This window comes from Clytia hemisphaerica, unplaced genomic scaffold (assembly GCF_902728285.1).
Source record: "Clytia hemisphaerica strain Z4C2 unplaced genomic scaffold, Clytia hemisphaerica genome assembly, whole genome shotgun sequence".
NCBI classification, from domain to species: domain Eukaryota; kingdom Metazoa; phylum Cnidaria; class Hydrozoa; order Leptothecata; family Clytiidae; genus Clytia; species Clytia hemisphaerica.
In genome coordinates this window covers 3,291,252-3,312,066 of record NW_027104594.1, presented here as the reverse complement: position 1 = coordinate 3,312,066, position 20,815 = coordinate 3,291,252, and the positions used below count along the sequence as shown (strand labels likewise).

At 35.2% G+C, this 20,815-nt stretch overlaps 1 protein-coding gene across 1 annotated transcript; it reads left to right on the top strand.

The window, feature by feature from the left end:
- The first annotated feature begins 17,531 nt into the window (after positions 1 to 17,531).
- LOC136823843 (uncharacterized) lies at positions 17,532 to 19,411 on the top strand. Its single transcript, XM_067080006.1, has 2 exons — positions 17,532 to 17,641; positions 17,974 to 19,411. The coding sequence occupies exons 1-2, from the start codon at positions 17,596 to 17,598 to the stop codon at positions 19,014 to 19,016; spliced, it is 1,089 nt and encodes a 362-aa protein (XP_066936107.1). The 5' UTR covers positions 17,532 to 17,595; the 3' UTR covers positions 19,017 to 19,411.
- Positions 19,412 to 20,815: the final 1,404 nt, after the last annotated feature.

Here is a 20,815-nt window from a genome sequence, read left to right as displayed (position 1 = left end):
TGTCAGGCAGCTATATGAAATACGGCCCACCTTCGGCATTATGCTGAAGGTTATTCTTTGTATCTAGCCGCAACTATTTAATTAGAAAGAAGGAATTTTAATATGGAACTAGACATTATGAACTTAGGACATTGTAGTAAAAATCTATAAAAAGCACATTCTATTGCTCTCTATTTAATTCTGAACCCCCAGGACAGTTTTGTTAGCTTCGGCTAACAAGTGGAGGTTCTACCGAGATCCTTAATGGATCTTGGACTGTTGTACTGTTCTGGGGAACCGAGAGTTACATAAAGAGAACTTAAGTTTATAAATGGAAGACCGACACCTTCAAAGGTAGTCAGAATTTGATTGATGGGAATTTAATCAATGGAAATGTCATGAGCAAGACTATAACATGCTCCAGGGCTCCCTTGAGCAAGGACAGTACCCTGTAGCTCCCCGCGTCAGGGTCACGACGAAGTATATGAATCATAGAGAATGATACAAGAAGTAGTTTTAAAATTGGCTATGTGAAGTTAATACACAAACATATGATGCCGTCGGAAGAATATGGCAGCAGAAACAATAAATAAAATGGAAACACATATGACATATCAGAAAAGTATATTTACAAAACTATAAACAAAAATGGAAACACGCGTGACAAATCGGAGAAAAAAATAACAGTTTATTTATAAAAGTAATACAGCGCGCTGGCTGTAGATGGTTGTAAGTCGTGCTCTGGTGTCTCGGTACCACGGATGCATGCGGTAATTGACAATACCATATCGAAACAGTTCACACGACGTCATATTCGATTTGCAAAGGACAGCAGATCACCTTGACGGAGAGCGATCGCTGGTGGCAAGGATATTGAAATAAATTCTTTCGGAAGGGCCCTATATTCGAGAGTCTTTGCTTCATATTCACGTTCACCTGAATAAACATTATAAAGAAAGTTAACAGCAGAGCTATTAATACAGTATAAAAGCGGAAGCCTAGGAAAAGGTAAAATAATAGCCAGGTACAATTACGAAGTACAGGCAAATATATAAATATATCATGGAAACTGGGGTCAAGGAAAAACCCCCAGCGAATCAGTTATGTAAAACTTGAAGGCAGCTTCAGGAGAAGCCAGTTATCGTTTCCATGGAGACAAACACAAATGAAACAATTATAATTAATGCAGAAAGAGATTTGAAAAATGTAAAGCTAAACTTCAAAGAGAATGAAGTAATAGCCCAAAACAAAGAAACAAGCAATGCAGCACAGGAGCCAAATGATAAACAAACAGATAAGCCAAATCGTACCCAAGATGAGGTAAACATAAACAATGGAGAAATTATCTCAACATAGATTAGATAACAAAGCAATTGTTTCTAAACAAATAGACACATTCAAACAAACAGACGCTTTCAAACAAGCATTCAATCATACAAGAAGTGATATCTAAAAAATGAGTAAGAGGTGGTTTCGAAAAGGAAAAAGATTAACCTCTGTGCCAGACGAAGCAGATTACTCAGCAGAAGAAGAAAACGAGTCAAAAACAAGCTTATCTTCAATCGAAGAAGACGAAGAAGCTGAAAAGGAACAGTCAAACACACCGTTCGCAATAGGAGAATCGTCAGCTGAAAATTCAACTTTGCTGTACACTCCTGAGTCAACAAAGACATCGTTCCAACATCCATCCTCAAAAAGGGATCACAGAAAGAAGGCTTTCCAAGTACCAATAACCATAAAAACAGTTATGGACAGCAGCCAAACAGAAAACAAGTTAAATGGTCTCAAAGAAGATGAATATTATCTATTTCCAAGAGGGGACGACGGTGACAAGATTGACTCAATCCAGCAAGTTGCCGAAAGCAAACACAGTCCGAACGTTGAAAGACATGTCAATCCAATCGGTACTGGAAGTGAATCGGAAGGACTCGTGGCAGTATTCGAGAAAATGATGGCTGACCAAAGGCAGAAGCAAACGCAACCAATCGACCATCGTCCACACCTCAGCACCAGAATAGCTGATCTGCCATGCTTTGGTGACAAGAAGCTCACCATAAAACAATTCTTCAACAAATACGAGAGGTATGCTCTTTTGAATGAATGGACAGAGCTGCAAAAGGCTCTAATTTTGCCAAATTGTCTGGTGAAGAGAGCACTGACCTTCTACAACACCATTCCTCTGGAAATCCAGAAGGACTACAAACAATGTAAAGAGCGTATAACAAATCAATTCTGTTCGCCAGAAGATATTGCGAAGCACCGTGCTATCCTATACACGCAGCGACAGGGAAGTGAAGATCTTGAAAGTTTCTTGGAGAGACTCGAGCTATCGTTTGAAGAGCTCGGAACACCTGACACCACAAAGATAGACATTCTCACCGCAAATCTTAGGCCAGAACTTGCCTACCGTCTTCAGATGAAGCAGCCAAAAACGTACAACGATGCTGTACGTTTCATTCAGCTCAAGAATGCACTTGAACGACCGAACCAGCAGGATGGCGAATTAAAGGACATGGTACGCCAGCTGTTAATGAACAATGGAAGAAGTATTTCCCATTCCAAGGTCATGGACAACAATGACTTCGATCCAGTGGCAATGACAAGACAGATCGAACAGCTAAAGAAGATCACCAAAAATGTCAAATCATCACTAAATTCAATAACGAAAGACCGCAGCAACGGCAAGACTTGCACCTTCTGCAAGAGAAATGGACATGTAGAGGCAGAATGTCGCACCAAACGATACAGGAATATCACATGCCATACGTGCGGAAAAAATGGACACATTTCAAAATTTTGTCGGTCCAAGAATCAACACCAGGAGGATACTACAAAGTGACTAGGCCTTCCAATGCTTGAAGTTTCTGTTGGAAGTTTAAACATAAATTTTTTGATTGACAGTGGATCATTGGTCTCTATCATCAGTGTTAGTATGATGAAAAAACTTAAAAGGAGTATTGATGGAAAATCGAAAATCACTTTGATGAGTGCATCGGGCACGACACTTCTTACGAAAGGATTCATAAACCTGGAACTTGGAATCGGACGTAACATTTTAATAAGTCACAAGTTTCTGGTCCTTGAAAACATTGCTACTGAAGCAATGGGCTTTTCCAGTTAAAATCCGTACCCCCCACGTTGAGGATATCCATTTTCAAAATTGTTAAAGCCCGGGATGTCCAAGCCCTATTTTTCTCCAACCCCTTGGATTTCAAGGTTAAATTTTCCCCATCCTCTAGGACGTGTGACGTTGTGAAAAGAAATAACATTACCCCCCTGGATGTCCTATATCCTCAACATGGATAGGGCCTTACCTCTCTTACTTAATAACGCCAATGATTTTTCCCGGAAGGAATCTGAACCCCTTCCTTGTGTATGTCCTCAACGTAGTTTTAGCTATAGGCTATACATTATATTTACCATATTACCCCTTGGATTATGGCTGAAAATTTTTTTGTGGGTGTACGTTTTTTTTTCTGGTGTCTGCTTTTGACCCCCTGGACAACGGACACACTTCTGTCTTCTGTGACCCTTGCGGACACGTGCAATTTTCGTAACTTTGATTCCCCGTGGACACTCATCCAATTTTTATGTTTCCACTGTTTACACCGGGAGTCCGATAAGTGAAGTGCCCTGCGTGCCCACTTGCCCTACTTTTTTGACGTGCCCAAGTTCCCAAGTGCCTCGACGTGCCCACGTGCCTACGTGCCCTCCAAAATTTGACGTGCCCGCGTGCCGGTTGTAAAGGACATATTTTAACGCATATATATTTGATTTAGGTACTGGAAACAGTGAGTGATTCTAAGAGGATACCTGAATCAACTTATTCAGTCTGAGGTTCCTAATAAATGCCCGTTGTTAACTTTTCGTTTTTTTCCAGCCCATGCGGATCTTTTGATGACATAAGTTCATTTTGTTAACGGGAAAGTGTCTTATTCCTGGGAGATTTGGGTAAAAAGCGATACGCGGATGTTCCACTGGACAGGTTTCTTTTCATTCATCGCCATGGGTCCCGGTAGGGTTGAGAAAATACCAAATTAGAAAATTTTGGCAAGATTTTCCAAATAATGAGTCGCAAGTCGGATCCATTTTCGTCAATCATAGTTAAGCAGGTATGAATTGAATGGTTTAACTTCTCAGTTAGGACGGTCAATTGAAATGCTATTAGAAACGCTATAGAATTTTACATCAATTCGTAGTGCAAAGATTTATCAAGATTATTTATGAATTTCCAAGTTCACATCCGAAAATAGAAGATACTAGACGTCTCCTTCGTCGCAAACGTCGGGTAAGTGTGTTGCCGGAAAATCATTTACTTTAATCGGATTAAATCTCGCGCGAAATTTTTTGGATTTAATTTCGTGAGTCAGAGTTTTGAAAAATTTTACGTGGATTTAACTTCGCAAAGAGGAGCCGCAGAGCAGCTGGAAATGGCCATTTTTACCACAAATAGAGAGTTTTGTCTGGATTCTCTGCCGAAAATTTGTTTTTAAAAATTTCGTGATGGATTTAATTTCGCGACTCAGCAATCTCACGCGTTTTCGCGAGTTTTAACTTCGCGAGTTTTAATTTCGCGATAATGGCAAAATGGAAAATTCGCGAGATCGCGAAATTTAATCTCGCAAAAATCAAATCCGATTAAAGTATCGTAAAGTAGTCTCGATTTCCAAACCACTATTCTTTTAACGCAAAACATAGGAGCAATTTTGCCTTAAAGTGGAAAAGAAGAAAAAAGCCGCGTACGGGAATTTGGTGGGAACAATCGAAAACCCGCAAAGTAAACTTCTATGAAGGTTTTTTAAATATTTGTTACAAAAAACAGAAATGTTCAAATTAGTCTCTCTTACCCTGAGTATCAGATGCCGAGTTTTCAAAGAAAATATCTGACCTCTGACCACCGAGTGTAGAAATTTTATGGCGCATGTGTCAATCTAATCACCATCGAAAGAATCAAAGATGAAGAGCAAATATTACCATATTAATGTCTAGCAGATTGTATCAGAACACATGATGAATTCCCCAGAAACCTCCAAGTGTAATTGAAATGAGTTTCGTTCAAAAGAAATCTTCTACATGATTCCCAAGTGTATAATAGTACTTACTAAACTATCAATAATGGTAATTTACTTCAATGGAATCGAAATTTAATAATAGAAAGCTCTTTATGTTATGATTCTCGCTGACTCTTTTTTAAAAGCGTTGATGACATATTTCTATAAAATGTCATTTTTCAGAACATACTTATTGTTTGTGTTGATGCGCAACACGGAATTCCGTGTGCGCAATGAATAGAATTGCGATTTGTCATCACAGGTCAGAATATGATTCAGCGAGTACCTCACCAAAAACTGCGTAAAAAAAAGCCGTAACGGCTAGCCCGTAAGGCTAAATATGATTTTGAGCTGTGATTTTCACGGTAAGTCTCTCTAGGGTAGAAAAATTTACGATTTTCTAAAATCTTGTAAAATTTGGTCTCTCTCTAAAAAGCTACCCAGTGTTTATTATTACGTCAATGCTCTCTAAGGCTCGATTTTCTAAGGTCCTGTCCGCACATACCCCTTATCCGCCAACCTTAATACCCTCGGGTCTACTTTACTCTCGGGTTTTCAAAACTCCATTCCGGCTAAGTCTAGGTATGACCAGTATGACTCACGAGTCACGAGTCAGAAAGCTTGAGTCATGAGTCGCGGAAATCTTGAGTCGAGAGTCGGATTCTTGAATGAGTCGGGAAATGCCGGCACCAAAACTTTGTTTTTGCGGTGGGGGGTTTCTACTAACCTCATCGCACAATATCAAAAACACATTATGCATGTATAATACATAACCCACAATGCATATAATGTATAGTACATAACGCAATACAACTGGTAAAACGTCCATAATGCAAAAACGCATAAGGCATAAATGAACACACATAAGAACAGAAGGCTTCGAGGTCTAAAATTCTTAAGAAATTGCACCAAATAAATACTCACAAATGCTGAAAATAAGAAACATTTAACGAACATTTTTAGGCCTAAAACGGAATATTATGCATTTTTCGTCCATAACCAAGACAAATAACCAATCACAGCTTGTCGGCACATCAATGGATGACTACTATCCCTCTCCGATGGGATATTGGCCCGCTCCTTTAGTAGAGCAAAGCGTGGGCGGCCGCCAATACGCCATCGGAATATCAGATAAAGTCTCGTTCAGGCCTTTTTGTTTGTTTTGCAATAAAATGTAATGGCGGTTGAAATGGAAAGGGGAGTTTTTAGGTCACGAGTATCAAACTGTCAAGCTATTGAAGAATCCTAAATAAACCTGTTTGAGTAAGATAGTATTTTGACTTTTGTTTGCTTCTCATATTTTGTGTTTAGGGGAGTGTTTTTAAGGGAACTTTCAGCTCAAATTTGTAAAAAACTTCAAATTAGAAAATTAGTCTCTGTCCAAAAACTTTTGACTGCCAAAACGTTTTTAAAAACACGCTGCTTAGATGTCGTGTCTTCCAAAAGGGAGGTTGTCAGTAGTCCGACACTTTCTAGTCCGACAGTATAAATGTCCGACGTTGGGTTTGACGAATGCGTCAGTATTCCGACAACAATTTTGTCCGACAACGAGTAAAAAAAAAACATATAAAAAACGTAATATGAATCGCGGAAGAGGAGGCACATTTTTATGGCGCGCCAAAAGGCTTTTTAATACTAACTTTTTTTTATAATATCAACTTTCTTTTATAATACTAAATTTTTTTTATAATACCAACTTTCACTTTTATAATACCAACTTTCATTTTTATAGTATCAACTTTTTTTTATAATACCAACTTTTTATTATAATACAAATTTTCATTTTTATAATATCAGATTTTTTTTTAAATAGCAACTTTTTTTTTTAAATAGCAACTTTTTTTTATAATACCAACTTTTTTTATAATATCAACTTTTTTTTATAACACTAACTTTCATTTTTATAATATCAATTTTTTTGGTCTCGCTTAGTCAATTTTCTTTTTTCACCATGTAGACGGGCCTTTACAGTTCTTCACTGGAAAATCTACATGAGGCACATCAGCACATGGTCATGGATGTCCTGTCCTTGACTTGGCTGTTGGCTGCTTGCTGCTTGGGTAAAGGTCCAAAGACTGCTGGTAGTTCAGCTTATTTTTATCATTTGTGTCGTTTGTTCTCTCTCTGGCTGGTGGATTGATTCTTCAGACCAATCAAATCGGTTGGCTAGACGCAAAAATCTTTAAATTTTTTCAAAACTTTGGACCAATAATAAGTCGTCATCAGCGCACAGTGGCCCTGATTACCCATTACGCTTTGCGACTGTGAAATGGCATCATCCAGTCTATCAAAAAACCTTAAGTGGTCTCCAGGCTAGGTGTAATCGCGCTAAGACTCTTTCTACACTTGATCGATTATACACGCATAGTAAGCGAGACAAAAATTGGTGTTATGAAAACTAAAAAAAAAGTTGGTACTATAAAAAAAAAGTTGGTATTATAATAAAAAAAGTTGGTATTATAAAAAAAAAGTTGATATTATAAAAAAAAGTTGATATTATAAAAAAAAGTTGGTATTATAAAAAAAAGTTGGTATTATAAAAAAAAGTTAGTATTAAAAAGCCTTTTGGCGCGCCATACATTTTTTTCTAAAAATCCAAAGTTCCGATTTTGAGGTTAGGCCCCTAACCTGACTTTTCTTAAATTTTGGTAAGCTTGTTAGGATTAGGCTTTCAAGAGTCAAGAAATTGGATTTAGCTGTTTTTACGACTCTTCTTTAGTGATTTGCAACCCTGATTGTTCCTTTATTTCTAATTATTTCAAAATTCCGCCAAAATCAACTTTTATTAATATTATCTCAGTGAAAAACCCTTATTCAACATTTGACACTCAAAAATCTTTCGTTTTCGGACAAAAGTGACGTCGGAAAAAAAGACTTCCAAATTTTGAATTTATTTTATAGATTCGGACTATTTTACTGTCGGACTAGAAAGTGTCGGACTAGTGACATGCACCCTTCCAAAAAGTCTATTGTCTCGATATTTTTTCTTTCATGTCACGATTTTTCTTTCTGTCGGCAATGCAATAACCAAGTAATCCATTTCGAACATTTTAGACTTCTTTTTTGTACCGCTTCCATTGTCACGATATTTTTCTGTCAAGTCACGATATTTCTCCAAAATATGGGTCAACGGTAAATAATTCGTCAGAAAAAATGACGAAAAAAAATTATCAAATATTTCCAGATGACTTTGAGCAGTTTTTACTTTTTCGAGTCACTCAAAAAAATCTCGTATACCTTTTTTGAGAGAAGAAAACACCAAAAATCACTAAGTTTGGCCCCTTTTATCGTAAACAAAATCCAAAAACTGGTACACTATTTTTAATAAAAATTACATAAATGGAGATGAGCCTCATTTAACCTGAATTCGCCTTGGAATTCATCTCAAAAATTAAGATTTTTTCCTAAGATATACTTCTTCTCAAACGCTCACAAACATAGTAGAACCAAAATGAGAGGCACGAAATCCAAATTTTTTCAACAGAACTCATGAATATTCCGGCCAGAATTTGAGGCTGAGCGCTATTCTTAAAAAAATCTTGATTTTTAGTCAATGAAGTAAAGCCGAAGGCTAGAAGTGAGTCTGCGTGGTACACGTTTTTTTTTATAAGAACAAACTATATAAGAACATAAGGCTTCGAGCCCAAAAATTTAAGAACATTCTAAGAACATACTAAGGCTTTGGAGACTTAAAAACATGCAATTTCTTAAGAAATTACATCAAAATGCTCAAAAATGCTGAAAATCAGAACATTTTAAGTCATCTGTTTAAAAATTCTTTTTGAGAAAATTTAGCCAATCGGAACATTTCTTTGATAACTGACCAACCAGAGCTCTTTTTGATTTGTTTCTATTCAAATGAAAATCTTTATCTTTTGTTATAGAAAGTGACTTTTTTCATATCAATACTTTTCACAAAAGAATAATTTTTAAATACGTCTTTTCTGTTTTTAACATAAAATCAAGTGAGAAATTGTGTAAACAGTAGTTTTGTGTGAGTTGTAAAACCTTTTACTCTTGTCCCGGGGGGGGGGGCACTAGGGTTGCGAGCTGACGGGGGGGGGGTGCCGCCCGACTTTCGTACTTTGGACCCTTACCGGGACTAAAAAGGAGAAAACAAAGGAAAATTTTGGGAATTTTACGACCCTTAGCGGGACTATTTTGACCAATTTTGAACAAATTTCGATTTTTCAGGGGGTAAAAAGTTGAAATTTTGATTTTTCCGACCCTTCGCGGGACTTTGGAAGTCCAAAAAAGGTACCCTTAAGGGCGGCACATACCGTACCCTCCATTTGCCTAAGTACCCCCCCCGGGACTCTTGTCTACCTCTGCAATAATAAAAGAACTTCAACTCTATTTTCGAAAACCCTTTTTTTGCCTCTTTATACTTCGAGGCAGGGTATCCATGAGTGTACCTTTGCGGCCAATTAAGTTTTTGTGTTCTAGACATTATGCTTTATACTTAATTGCACTGCGTTTTGGTACATTACACTACGTTTTGCTACATTGCACTGCGTTTTGCTATCTTACACTACGTTTCGAAAGATCAAAGTTGGAAAACTCGGTTTTGCCAAATATGGTTTTATTATTATTTTACAATAATGTCAATCTTCGTGATTTGAAAAGAAAATATGAAACTCATAGACACTCTCCTCCATAGAGTCAAAGAAATGGTTAAGTCTATTTATAACTTTCCGAAAGTAACAATAAGTCTACTATTTGCATGAGGCACATAGTTCTATTATTTACATATTTTTCGTTTGAGGTCATTTCACGATTTCACCATGAGAGAAAAAAAAATCAAAAAATATTAAAATAGTTTTAAAGATCTTTTGGTGTGTTGGTGGTTGAGGGGTTTCATTATTTTTTTACCGGAGTATACTGATCTGACTGATGATATTTTTGTATTTCTCCAGTTACTACATAGGGCTAGCCCTACATGAGGCTCAAGCTGTTCTTAATTTTTAGCACTTTCAGCCTCTAACTGTTCTTATTTTGTTCTTATTTTTTTTAGGTATTTTAGGTTAATTTTCCTTTTTTTTCCGTATTTTACCTAATTTGGACCCATTTTCGACAAAAAACAGACAACTCAGCCTTGGGCTTATATTCTTGAATTGTTCTTAATTTTTGGCCAATTTGAGCCTCACTGTTCTTGTAAAATTGTTCTTTTAAAAAAAAGTGTAGCCGAGATGTGGTTTGAAAAAAACACAAAGAATTTGAGACTGTTTGAGAGAACCAAAACTTGAAATAACCTTTGATTTTTTAGATGACAAATACAATATACCTTAAACTTCAGTAACTGTATCGGTACTTTGCGCCTTACTTTGGCTTCAAATGTCATTTCGACCAAAACGAGAAAATTGGTCAAAGATACGGATGCACGATTGCAATGATTGATTGTGATGATGATGTTCTCGTTTTATAACAGGCTACGCTCAGTACGCTTCAATGCCGTTAAAAACCCAATACTAATTTACGAATTTATTTTTCGACCAGCTATGTTAACTTATGGTGTATGGGAACAAGTGCGTATGGACCATGGTCAAGAATTCTGTCTTGTCAGTTTCGCTCAAACTATTATGTCACACCATAGGCTTGTTGGTACTTCTGAACCTTTTCGTATGACAACTTCGACGAAAAACAACGTTATTGAACGCTTTTGGCCCGAGATGAATACGCGCGTGAACTACCATCTTAAACGTGCATTGAACACTATCATAGCTAATGACATCACGGACATCTTGATGAAAGTGATCCCGTATTCAAGTTTTGTTTATCCTGGCTTACGTTGTATACTTCAAAAGACGCAGTGGAACATTTGCTCAATTCATGGAACCATCATCGAGTACCAGGTTTTAATGGTTGCATACCCGCAGAGAACATGCAGCAATCTATGCACATGGCACAAGTTGTAGAATTTTTGGTTCCCTCGACCCCTGAGCTTGTTCGAATGTACCCGAAGAAAGGGGAGGTCAGCTTACTCGTGATCCACAGTTTGGCATCGACCCGCTTTGTGCTACAGGTACAGCAGACCTTTATCAGTCTCGTCATAGGATTTTTGTGGCAAATACTCCTGCCCCTGAAATAATTTTTTCCCATCTTGTCCATGGTGATTATGATAGCTTGGAACACGCTTTGCGATTATTCCACTACTTAACAACAATATTGTAATAGTGCGTTTAAAATAGTAATAGTGTTTTTAAAAACGATATTTTTTAGTGTTTGTATACGTCAGTCTAGTCGGCTTCCGAAAATGGAAGTTTTTTTGAATCCAAAATTTAAGTTTTGACGTCAATATTGTCGCCAATTTTGGGTGATTTCAATTGAAAAATATGAAAATTTTGCCCGATAGATATTTTTTTTACAAATGCTTTCGTAAAATTTCATCTTTCTTCCATCACCCTATGTATCAGAAAATCTCAAGAGGTACGGTTTTTTGAAAATTATCGGCAACCTTTTTGAATGCAAAAAAAACTTCCATTTCTGAAATCCGACTAGACTGTACATATTTAGTTAAAGAATTTTAAAATGACGGAAAAAAGGCGAAAACTGTACTTTTTCCAAAAGACTGAGCCTTATACACCCTGTTTTTGTAAGAACCGTGAAAAGTTATTTCTCATCTCTCAAAAGGGAGAAATTATATCGTAGTCACCATTGACCTTTGTTGAAAATCCTTCCAAGGTTTCAAATCTAGCCCCCTCGAGCTTTTACAGATTTGTGATTTGGACCTATACAGCCCCGCCTTGGGCTTGTTCTTGAATTATTCTTATTTTTCGGCCAGTTTGAACTTCTTGTAAAATTGTTTTTACAAAAAGGAGTATAGTCTGGTATAGTTGTACCGGCCGGTTGTATTATTTTCTTTTCAATCTTCCGTTCTTATTTTTGACTATTTTGATCATGAAAAAAATATTTAGAAACAAAATTGGTTTTCCTATCTGCATTAAACTGGTCTCTCGAGAAGTAATTTTTATTTCATAGTTTTTTTATGATTTATATTTTGTCAATTTCACAGAAAATACACCTTTCCCGTAATTCAAATATCACCCGGGAAGGTGTGTGCTTCACCGTTGTGTTTAAAAATTTTGGGAGGTAAAAATTCCGTTTTGCTTGAGATTGCTTAAGAAAAGTCAGTTTTCGTGTTCTAACTTTTGATGCCCAATTTTGATCTGATATATTTTGTTGCAGCATAGTATAAGAAAGCCGCGGCTGGAATATGTACCGCATTGTCTTTTGAGTTAATTGCTGTTCCATCTCTGTCTCCGAGCTTTATAAGAACATCAAGATGCTCAGTTTATTATTGGGAGATAGTTTTTGAAATTTTTCCCTTATTCTCCTTTACAAAAAGCTTTTTTATTGCTAATTATATCTTTGAATCTGTACCCAATAGAACACTTGAACTAATTTTGGACATATTTTAGGGGTATTTTGTGGAAGCAATGGTTTTTTGCCAAAATTGAAATTATAATAACCATATTCAAGATGACAACTTTCCTGTCAGTTTGAATGATAAATTTTGAAGGTACTTGATGTACTTTTTTATTGATTTCTAAAAATATTTCACTGAAATATTGTGAAGGCATTCGAGGCACTTTATTAATTTTTGAGTTCTTTCAGCCCAGCCGTTTTGTGCTTGTTTAAAATTCTTATTGTTGATCTCTCCTTTACAATGATTTATAATGCAAGTGTAATATCAAGGGCATATCGTTAATGTTTAAAACGCACTGACAAGTAATTATTAACGACAAAGCAATAAAGTTTACCATTAAAGATGCTACATTACTGATTTCTTGATCAACAAATAGTCATCAAATACGACAGAGATAGAACAACAGAAATTCAGATGTTATCATTCCAGCCGCGGCTTTCTTATACTATGGTTGCAGCATGTCTGCAATTTCAATCATTCTTTTTTTTTTTATGAAAAACGAAAACTTGTAGATAATCCATATATCTAGAGGACAAATTTTTATATATACCAGTTCTTGGTGATAAAAGAGATTGAAATAAAATAAAAAAAGGATTTTTTCTTCGAATTTGTTTTTTTATTTTGTTCCATTGTTAAAAATATATATTTTCGAATGTTTTGATAGTTTGTTCGAAATTACTTCCGGAAAGAAAAAAATGAACGAGAGCAATCGAATTTGTTAACGAATTTTCTTCTTTTGGCATTAATTATCTGACCTGTGGGCAACGATTGATAAAACGGTTCGAAATAAACACAGTAAAAGTATCATGAGTGGTATTCCAAAATGATGATCCTGTTTTACCTAATGGGGATCGAATGATAAGGCTGGATTAAAAATTTACTTAGTCTATTGTTCGAAATGAAGATCCTGTTTTGCCTAGAATGGATCTGAGTGAAAATAAATGGAGACAAGATAATTGAATGAAGTCGAAATTTATTGAATGAAATAACATGAAAATCAATGGATTGCTTTGGGGTAACATTGGGGATGTGCTGTGTACCTTAATTCTAATCAAACAAGTGAGCCATGATATCCTGTGCACTGTATGGGCTGAGCAGCCAGGACAATGACACTAGGAATGTAAGGAGGCCCTAAGGTTACCGAAGGTAAGCCAACACCCCTAAAGGAGGTGAGGCTAACAAAGAGAAAAAAAAAAATTACTGTGGACCGTGGCCAAGCAGTGTAAAAAAAAAAATAAACAAGACGATCAAAGATCGAAAAATTTCGCCATAAAATGAAATTGTACGAAATGATAAACAAGACCAATTGATAACCTTCCTTATCAGAGAAATATAAGAAAATCGATTCGTAAAAAAGAGAGAAAATTATGATATTATAGGTACTGCTGCTACTGCTAATATTTCACGAAACATCCAGGCAAAAGTCACAAACTTAAGTCGACATTTGTGTAAATAGTCTCTCTACTCTCTAAGGTCGGGTTTTTCACAATACGAGTCAAAACATGGCGAAAATTATTTTTAAAAATCATAGAAATGTTTCAAATATTTTTAAGAAAATTTTTTTAAATTGCACATATTTTCTTGAAAATCGATGAAATCTCTAAGGGTCACCTTTTTAACAAAATTCAGTTTCTCTAGGGTCAGGGTTCGTAGGTCGTGGTTCGCACATACCCAGCATCCCCAACCCTAGTACCCTCCAGTGTAAAAATAAATAATTCTATATTATTAACTAATATATTTTTAAAATTGATAAGTGTCAGGACTCGATCAATATTGAGTCAATAATATTTTTGTTGCTATATTTAGTAACAGATTTTGAATATTGATTTATTATTGACAAGTGTATCGGGGCCTTTATACGCTTTAAACAAACAAATCTGAAAAGGAAACTCAATATATTTCAAGACGTTCATCAGTTTTTTTATACAATATAAAAGGTGATGATTTTATTCGTAAAGTGATAAACGTTTAATGATTATATGCACCAGTAGAGAGTCTTCCTAAAATTTTCAAAATATTCTACTCAGTACTAGTACTCAATACTTCACTTAAACGATGGAAAAAGTGACACGGGTTATATTTTTTTTGGCCCAGCACTTAGCTGGACTTCAGCAAGTTTTCCATGACATGGGTCAGTCTGTCTGTTTTTGTACATACCTTAACGGAACTAAATTTCGCAGTAATTAATTTTTTTGGACCATGAAACATTATTAGCCAGTACCCAATCGTCCGTGTACCTAACGATCATTTGAGCTTTATTCAATTTTCGAGCACAAATTGAATTGATTTTTGACCATTTCTTGATTTTTCCATTCAATAATCAATTTTGTAGATTTTCAAATTTTCAATTTTCATTTCCCTACACTTTTTTTTATAAGAAAAATTTTATAAGAACAATGAGGCTCAAAAATGCCAAAAATTAAGAACAATTTAAGAACAAGCCCAAGGCTGGGATGTCTAATTTTTTGTCGAAAATGGGTTCAAATAAGGTAAAATACGGCAAAAATAGAAAAAATAACCTCAAAAAATAAGAACAATTTGAGGCTGAAAGTGCCAAAAAATAAGAACAGCCGAGCCTCAGGAAAATTTACTGGTTCTTATAAAAAATTACATTAGTAACTTAATGACGTCACTGAACAGTCAGAAAACGTTCTTTGGACGTCTTTATGAAGCTTGACCTTTTTTCAAAAGAACAAGTACCGAAGAAAAAGCACGTGGATCAGATATAAATAAGCAAATAAGAATACCAATAGAGTAAATGCACTGTGGCCGTCTGAGTTCCTTCCTATCCGAGCCTTTTTGCTCTTTGAGTGGCCTAGTCTAGCCTCTCGGATTTTACCTCCTTGCTGTGTTACTTCACATTTCTACTGCCCCCATGCTGGCTTGCGGCCCTAGTTTCGCCTTTTTTCAGATCTGCTTAGATACATTTTTTTATCTAATTCAGTTTTTTTTTCCGAAAACGAAAACTTGTTATTTTTTAGCAGCACGACTTACATATATTGTACTTTTATTTTATTCTATACCGTTACTAAAAAGGTGATAAAAGAGATATTAATAAAACTTGTCCCAAAATTTTAGAAATTTTTCTTATGAGAGATATAAAAGGGTTTGACGTTACTGCAATATAAGACTTGCGAGAAATAAAAAGTCAAGGAATAGAACAAATGCACCGAAAATGCCCCAGTCTAGAAATTTTCAAATTATTTTTCTTCATGAGCGAGATAAAAGAGTTTGACGTCAAGACTTGCAAGAAATAAAAAGACAAGAATAAATCAGATGCGCCGAAAGTGTCCCAGTCTAGAAATTTTCGAAATATTTTTCTTCATAAGCGAGATAAAAGAGTTTGACGTCACTGGTCGTGGTTGTAACTTTTGGTCGGTGTTTAGAAACACCCCAGCGGTTATGGCTGATTGTCAGCGGGCGATGATATAAAAAGCATGTGTTATTTTTAGAGAGGTCAACAACAGGTAGTTGAATGAACGAATGAATGAAAGAAATCCAGTCCAAAATTCTCGAGGATTTCCAAGCGACGTGTTTTGTACGTTGTATGTCTGTAGAAAAAAAACCTAATTCCAATTTTTTCTGAAGCAAATGGCCCAATTTCTACCCCTATGCAATTCTATACAATTGACTTTGCGCGATGTGGTTTTATACCGCTTTGATGGGCTATGACATTCTGGGCATTTTTCAGCTATCTAAACGTCTTTCCTGAGCTGGGCCTTCACGCCCTAGAGAGATTTTAAAGGTCTGAAAAGGAAGCCGCACGTAATGAGGGCTTTTTTCATAAGAACCATGTAATTCACGGTTTTTTTATTACAACCCAGTTTATAAGAACTTTTAGGCTGAAATTGTCCAAAAAAATAAGAACATCTTAAGAACATGCCCAGCCTGGAAATCGAGAAGTGAAGTTAGGAAATGATAGCCTTTAATTGCAAAGCGAATCAAAGGAAATGTTTTTTCACCTGGCAATCAGATTTTCCTACAGAAAGAATTTTTTTGAATTATAAAAGGTGTAATTCTTTTTTCTTGTGTTATTTGATTTCAAACGAAGAACATCAATAAGAACATCTGAGTCTGAAATTTGCTGAAAAAATAAGCACATCCAGGAACAGCCAAAATTTAGGTGTTCTAATAAAAAAACGTGTTTTGCACGATGCTCTTATTTTTTGATAGTTTAAAGCTGTATTTTGCCTTTTGACCCGAATTTAGCACTATATTTGATTAATACCTAGTCATCAGTTGAGTCTGAACAAATTCTAAAACTGTTCTTATTTCTTGGAATTTTTTCTTATTTCTTGGCCATTTTGAGCTTCATTGTTCTTATAAAATTGTTCTTATTAAAAAAAGAGTACTTTTAATAGAAACCTTTCGGAGGTCACTTTGTAGATTCAAATTGCAGATTGGTGACGTAAGAACATGTATTGACTCTTTCATCTTGTACAGAAATAATTCGCCAAAATATTTAGAATATTTTTCTGTTGTTGGTACTTTTGTATTTTCCAGTATGCCGAAGAAAATCTTATGTAAATAAATAGTCTCAGTTGACTAATACATGTGCTCTTTTGAACATCAAAGAACTTTTCGTAATTTGCCGCTTTCTATGGAGGCTCTACCAAAATCGCCTCAAAATGGTACATCAACTCATTTGCGTCACATTTTCGCGCACGTTTAAGAAGATTTTTGGGCGTATAAATTTTCCCTCACGTGAAAAGTACTAACCTATTGCAGCATTAAATCTATTGCTGTATTGTTAAAACTTGTGTATTTATAAAACTCTCAAGTGTGACCAATTGATCGCAACCTGACTACCCAATGCAATTAATTTTTCTACATTCTTTTTGCATTGACGTCATTAAACTTAAATATTTACGACTTCAAAAGCTATAAATTCTATACTAAAATTTTTTGAAAGCACGTTGCACACAGAACACAAATGGTTTCTTAACCGGGGGTAGTATAATTTTCTTTCTTATTGTTCAATATACATACTGATTGTGTTAATTGAATAATAAGAAAGGCTTTAACCAATGAAAATTATCGTTTGATCAAAATTAAATTATTTGAAACCCCCTGAAAAAGAAATTGTATTTATTTGTAGGTTTTCAAAGTTGAGGGTCAGTCTTCAATTCAATATTCAAAATGGCGGATTATGAAAGTGATGAACAACAGGCTGGAAGTTCAGCAAGTAAGTTTATTTGGTTTTTATGTATACAAATATTAAGATGTTAAGGAATACACATTCTTTGCCAACAAAGATCTATAAAGTTAAACTTCCGAAAAATATTTCGATGGAGGAATGCATCGCAATATCTTGACTTTCGAAAATGATTGGGCTAAAATATTTTGGGGTTTCATGTCACGATGGAAGATGTGTGTCAATAGGCCAAATTTCATATTTTAATCTGATTGAGACGTCAGGCTTAGAACTAGCGCATGATTTGTTTAAACTCCGGCATACAATTTTGAATGGTGTGTTTGATAAAATTAATTTCACATTTTTTTCTTCCGTTTTTCTAGGTCAAGAGGTACCTCCAAACAATGGAAACGATACGAATGACCCAAACGAATGCTTTGTACATGCAGTTGGACCCATGATCAAACCTTCAACCCCTGGAAAAAGCCCTTATTTCAATTGTGTATTGCAAATGAGAGAGAAATCTGTTAAAGCTGTTGGATTTTCCCCATCGAAACGATCAATTTTAGAGCAAGTTGAAAATTCTCACACCCCTGTGAAGCTGTCCAGGTATGATGAAAATAAGGATACCATTGTTATCAAAAACAATTGTAAAATATCCTTATTAGATGCCAAAAAGTTAACATTTGATGTAAACCCTGCTTTAAAAGGGAATGTGTTTGTTACGATCAAAGATTTAAACAAATTGGCCACATCCCAACTCGTCAAAGTCAAAGCTTCGGTTGTGAGCTGCGAGGAAAGTTTTGATACCAAGTCCTACGAGGGTGGACGTTTAATGAAACAAGACATAAACATTTGTGACAGTACGTCATTTTGTCGTCTCACGCTTTACGGTGACTATGTCGACCAATTAAAAGTTGGTAAGAGTTACGAAATGAACAATCTTCGTCTAAAGATAGTTCAAAATCGCGTTTTTCTGAATTCTACGAAAAACATGCCATTCATATTTGCCGAAATCAAACCCTTGGAAAATCTCGTCGACGTGAGTAAAGAAAACTTCTGTGTTGCGAACATAACTGGATCAATTCGAGGAGTGTCTGAAGTAAATGTCAAATATCTTTGCTCAGAATGTAACAGAGATGGTCGTGTCGAAGGTATCTATTTTCATTGTTTTGCAGAAACATGCAACTTGAAGATTCTTAAAAATGACGCTAATCAACGTTGGTATTTGAAGTTGTTAATTGTTTCGAAGACGCAAAAGGAAATTCTATTTTTTCCAAATGATTCTGTAGTAAAACTTGCAAAAACCTTGAACATCGAACTAAATAACAAGGAAGAAGTGGAAACTGCCCTGTTCTCCAAAAGAACAAGTTTGATAAACATTGAATACAACGCTCAAAATAATATGGTGACAAATATTTTGTAAGTTATTTGTTTGGTTATACTATTTAGAGCCGGTGTAGAGTGTGGATGCTTTTAAATTTAGGCATTTTTAGCTTTTGTTTTTGAGAACTTTTGTTTTTCCGAACGTGAAAAGTCATATTTTGCAAGAAAGAACTTTTTTCATAGAGAATTTTAGGTAATTCTTAAACCTTTTTGCTTTTTGTATTTCATTTGTTTTCTATGAAATTCTTACATGTTTATTTGATTGAAAGAACTAGTAACAACTTGTCAGAAATTCTTTTGTTATTTATTTGTTTGAAAGAACTTGTAACAAACTTTTTTTGTCATAGAGAAGAACTAAGAATATTTTTCTAGTTTTATATATTTGTTTTGTTAATTAGGACACTCTGGTAGTGAAAAACTTAATGTCTTCTGAAATTTAAATATCAAGTTTCATTTTCTTTTGACCTATTTAACGGGCAGCTCGAAGGAAAAAGTTTTCCGGCCGGTAGAACCGGAAATGTCCCTAAAAAGCGGTTTTTTGAGATTTTCTCGAGAGTTTTTTTGCACATAGATCTTTCTCATTTCTGTCAAATTTTTTCAACTTACTTAATTGTTTCTTGCAAGCAAAAAATGCCCTACAAATTGCAAGGGAAAATTTCCTAAACTGCCTCCTATATTTAGCCATTATGAAAGATCTAGACAAACTTTCTTCATTCTGTAAAAACTTCCTGAAAGAACGTGCTTTGAACTTTGCTTCTTTGCAGAATAGGCTTTTTCTCGATGATTTTTCGTTGTCACAATTTGAAATCAAAAGTTTTGAATTTTATTTTTATTTTCGACTTTTTTGTTGGTGACCTTTTAATGACGTCGTTGGAAAAAATTTTGAAAAATTTTAATTGCATATTTTTATTCTATTTTTCATTATCTTTCACAAAATGTATAGTTTTATGGGGTTTAAGGGGGTCAACCCTCAGGGTAGTAAAGCATAGCCAAAAGAGGGTAGTTATGCATTAAAAATTTTTTTGAGACCCACCCACCCAAATAAGTACTTGTACAGGTACTTGTCAAATTTTCCTGAATTAGACCCATACCCACCCAAGAAGTACCCGGGTACTTAGTGAAAAAAAGCCTTTGGGTACCCGAAAAAAGCAAAACTAGCACTGCGAGGATCAAAATTCCATTTTGCATTGATACATTTTATACCCCTTTATAGATTAATAGAACTTAATAGAAGAAAAGTTGCCCTTTTTACCAAGTACCCCCTGGGTGGGTACCCACCGTAACTGACCTTGGACCCTGTCAAAAACTACTTTTTAAATTTGGACAGCAAAAAATTGACCCTATTCGGACCGGATCATTCTATCGTTTCTGGATAAGAATATTTAGGTGTTTGGCATCTCCATGAGGGTCTAATTCTTTCCCATATACGTAATTTGACACACGCTATCCTAATTTGAAACTAATAGGCCAAAAGTAAGTCTGCAATAACAGTAATCACAGGTAATCAACAAAGTACATAAATTTAGGTTCAAAGCTTCTCTTACATCTAGTATTGGTATACTCCTCTGTGTCAACTTATTCGTAAATCATAGCGTTTATCTCTATCTCCCCTATTATAGTATTTTATATTTTTTATCAGGACCAATAATAATATCAGTCATTTGTAACTGTATGCGCCATCCTGTGGAAATATTCAATATAAAAAAATTAAAAAAAAAAAAAAGTAAAAGTGACAGAAGCATACCATTTTACTAAATTTTAAACAAGCTTTTAATTTTGAGAAGAAAAAAATTATAGTTTGGTGGTAGTTTAAAAATTTGAAAGAAAAATTTAAAATTT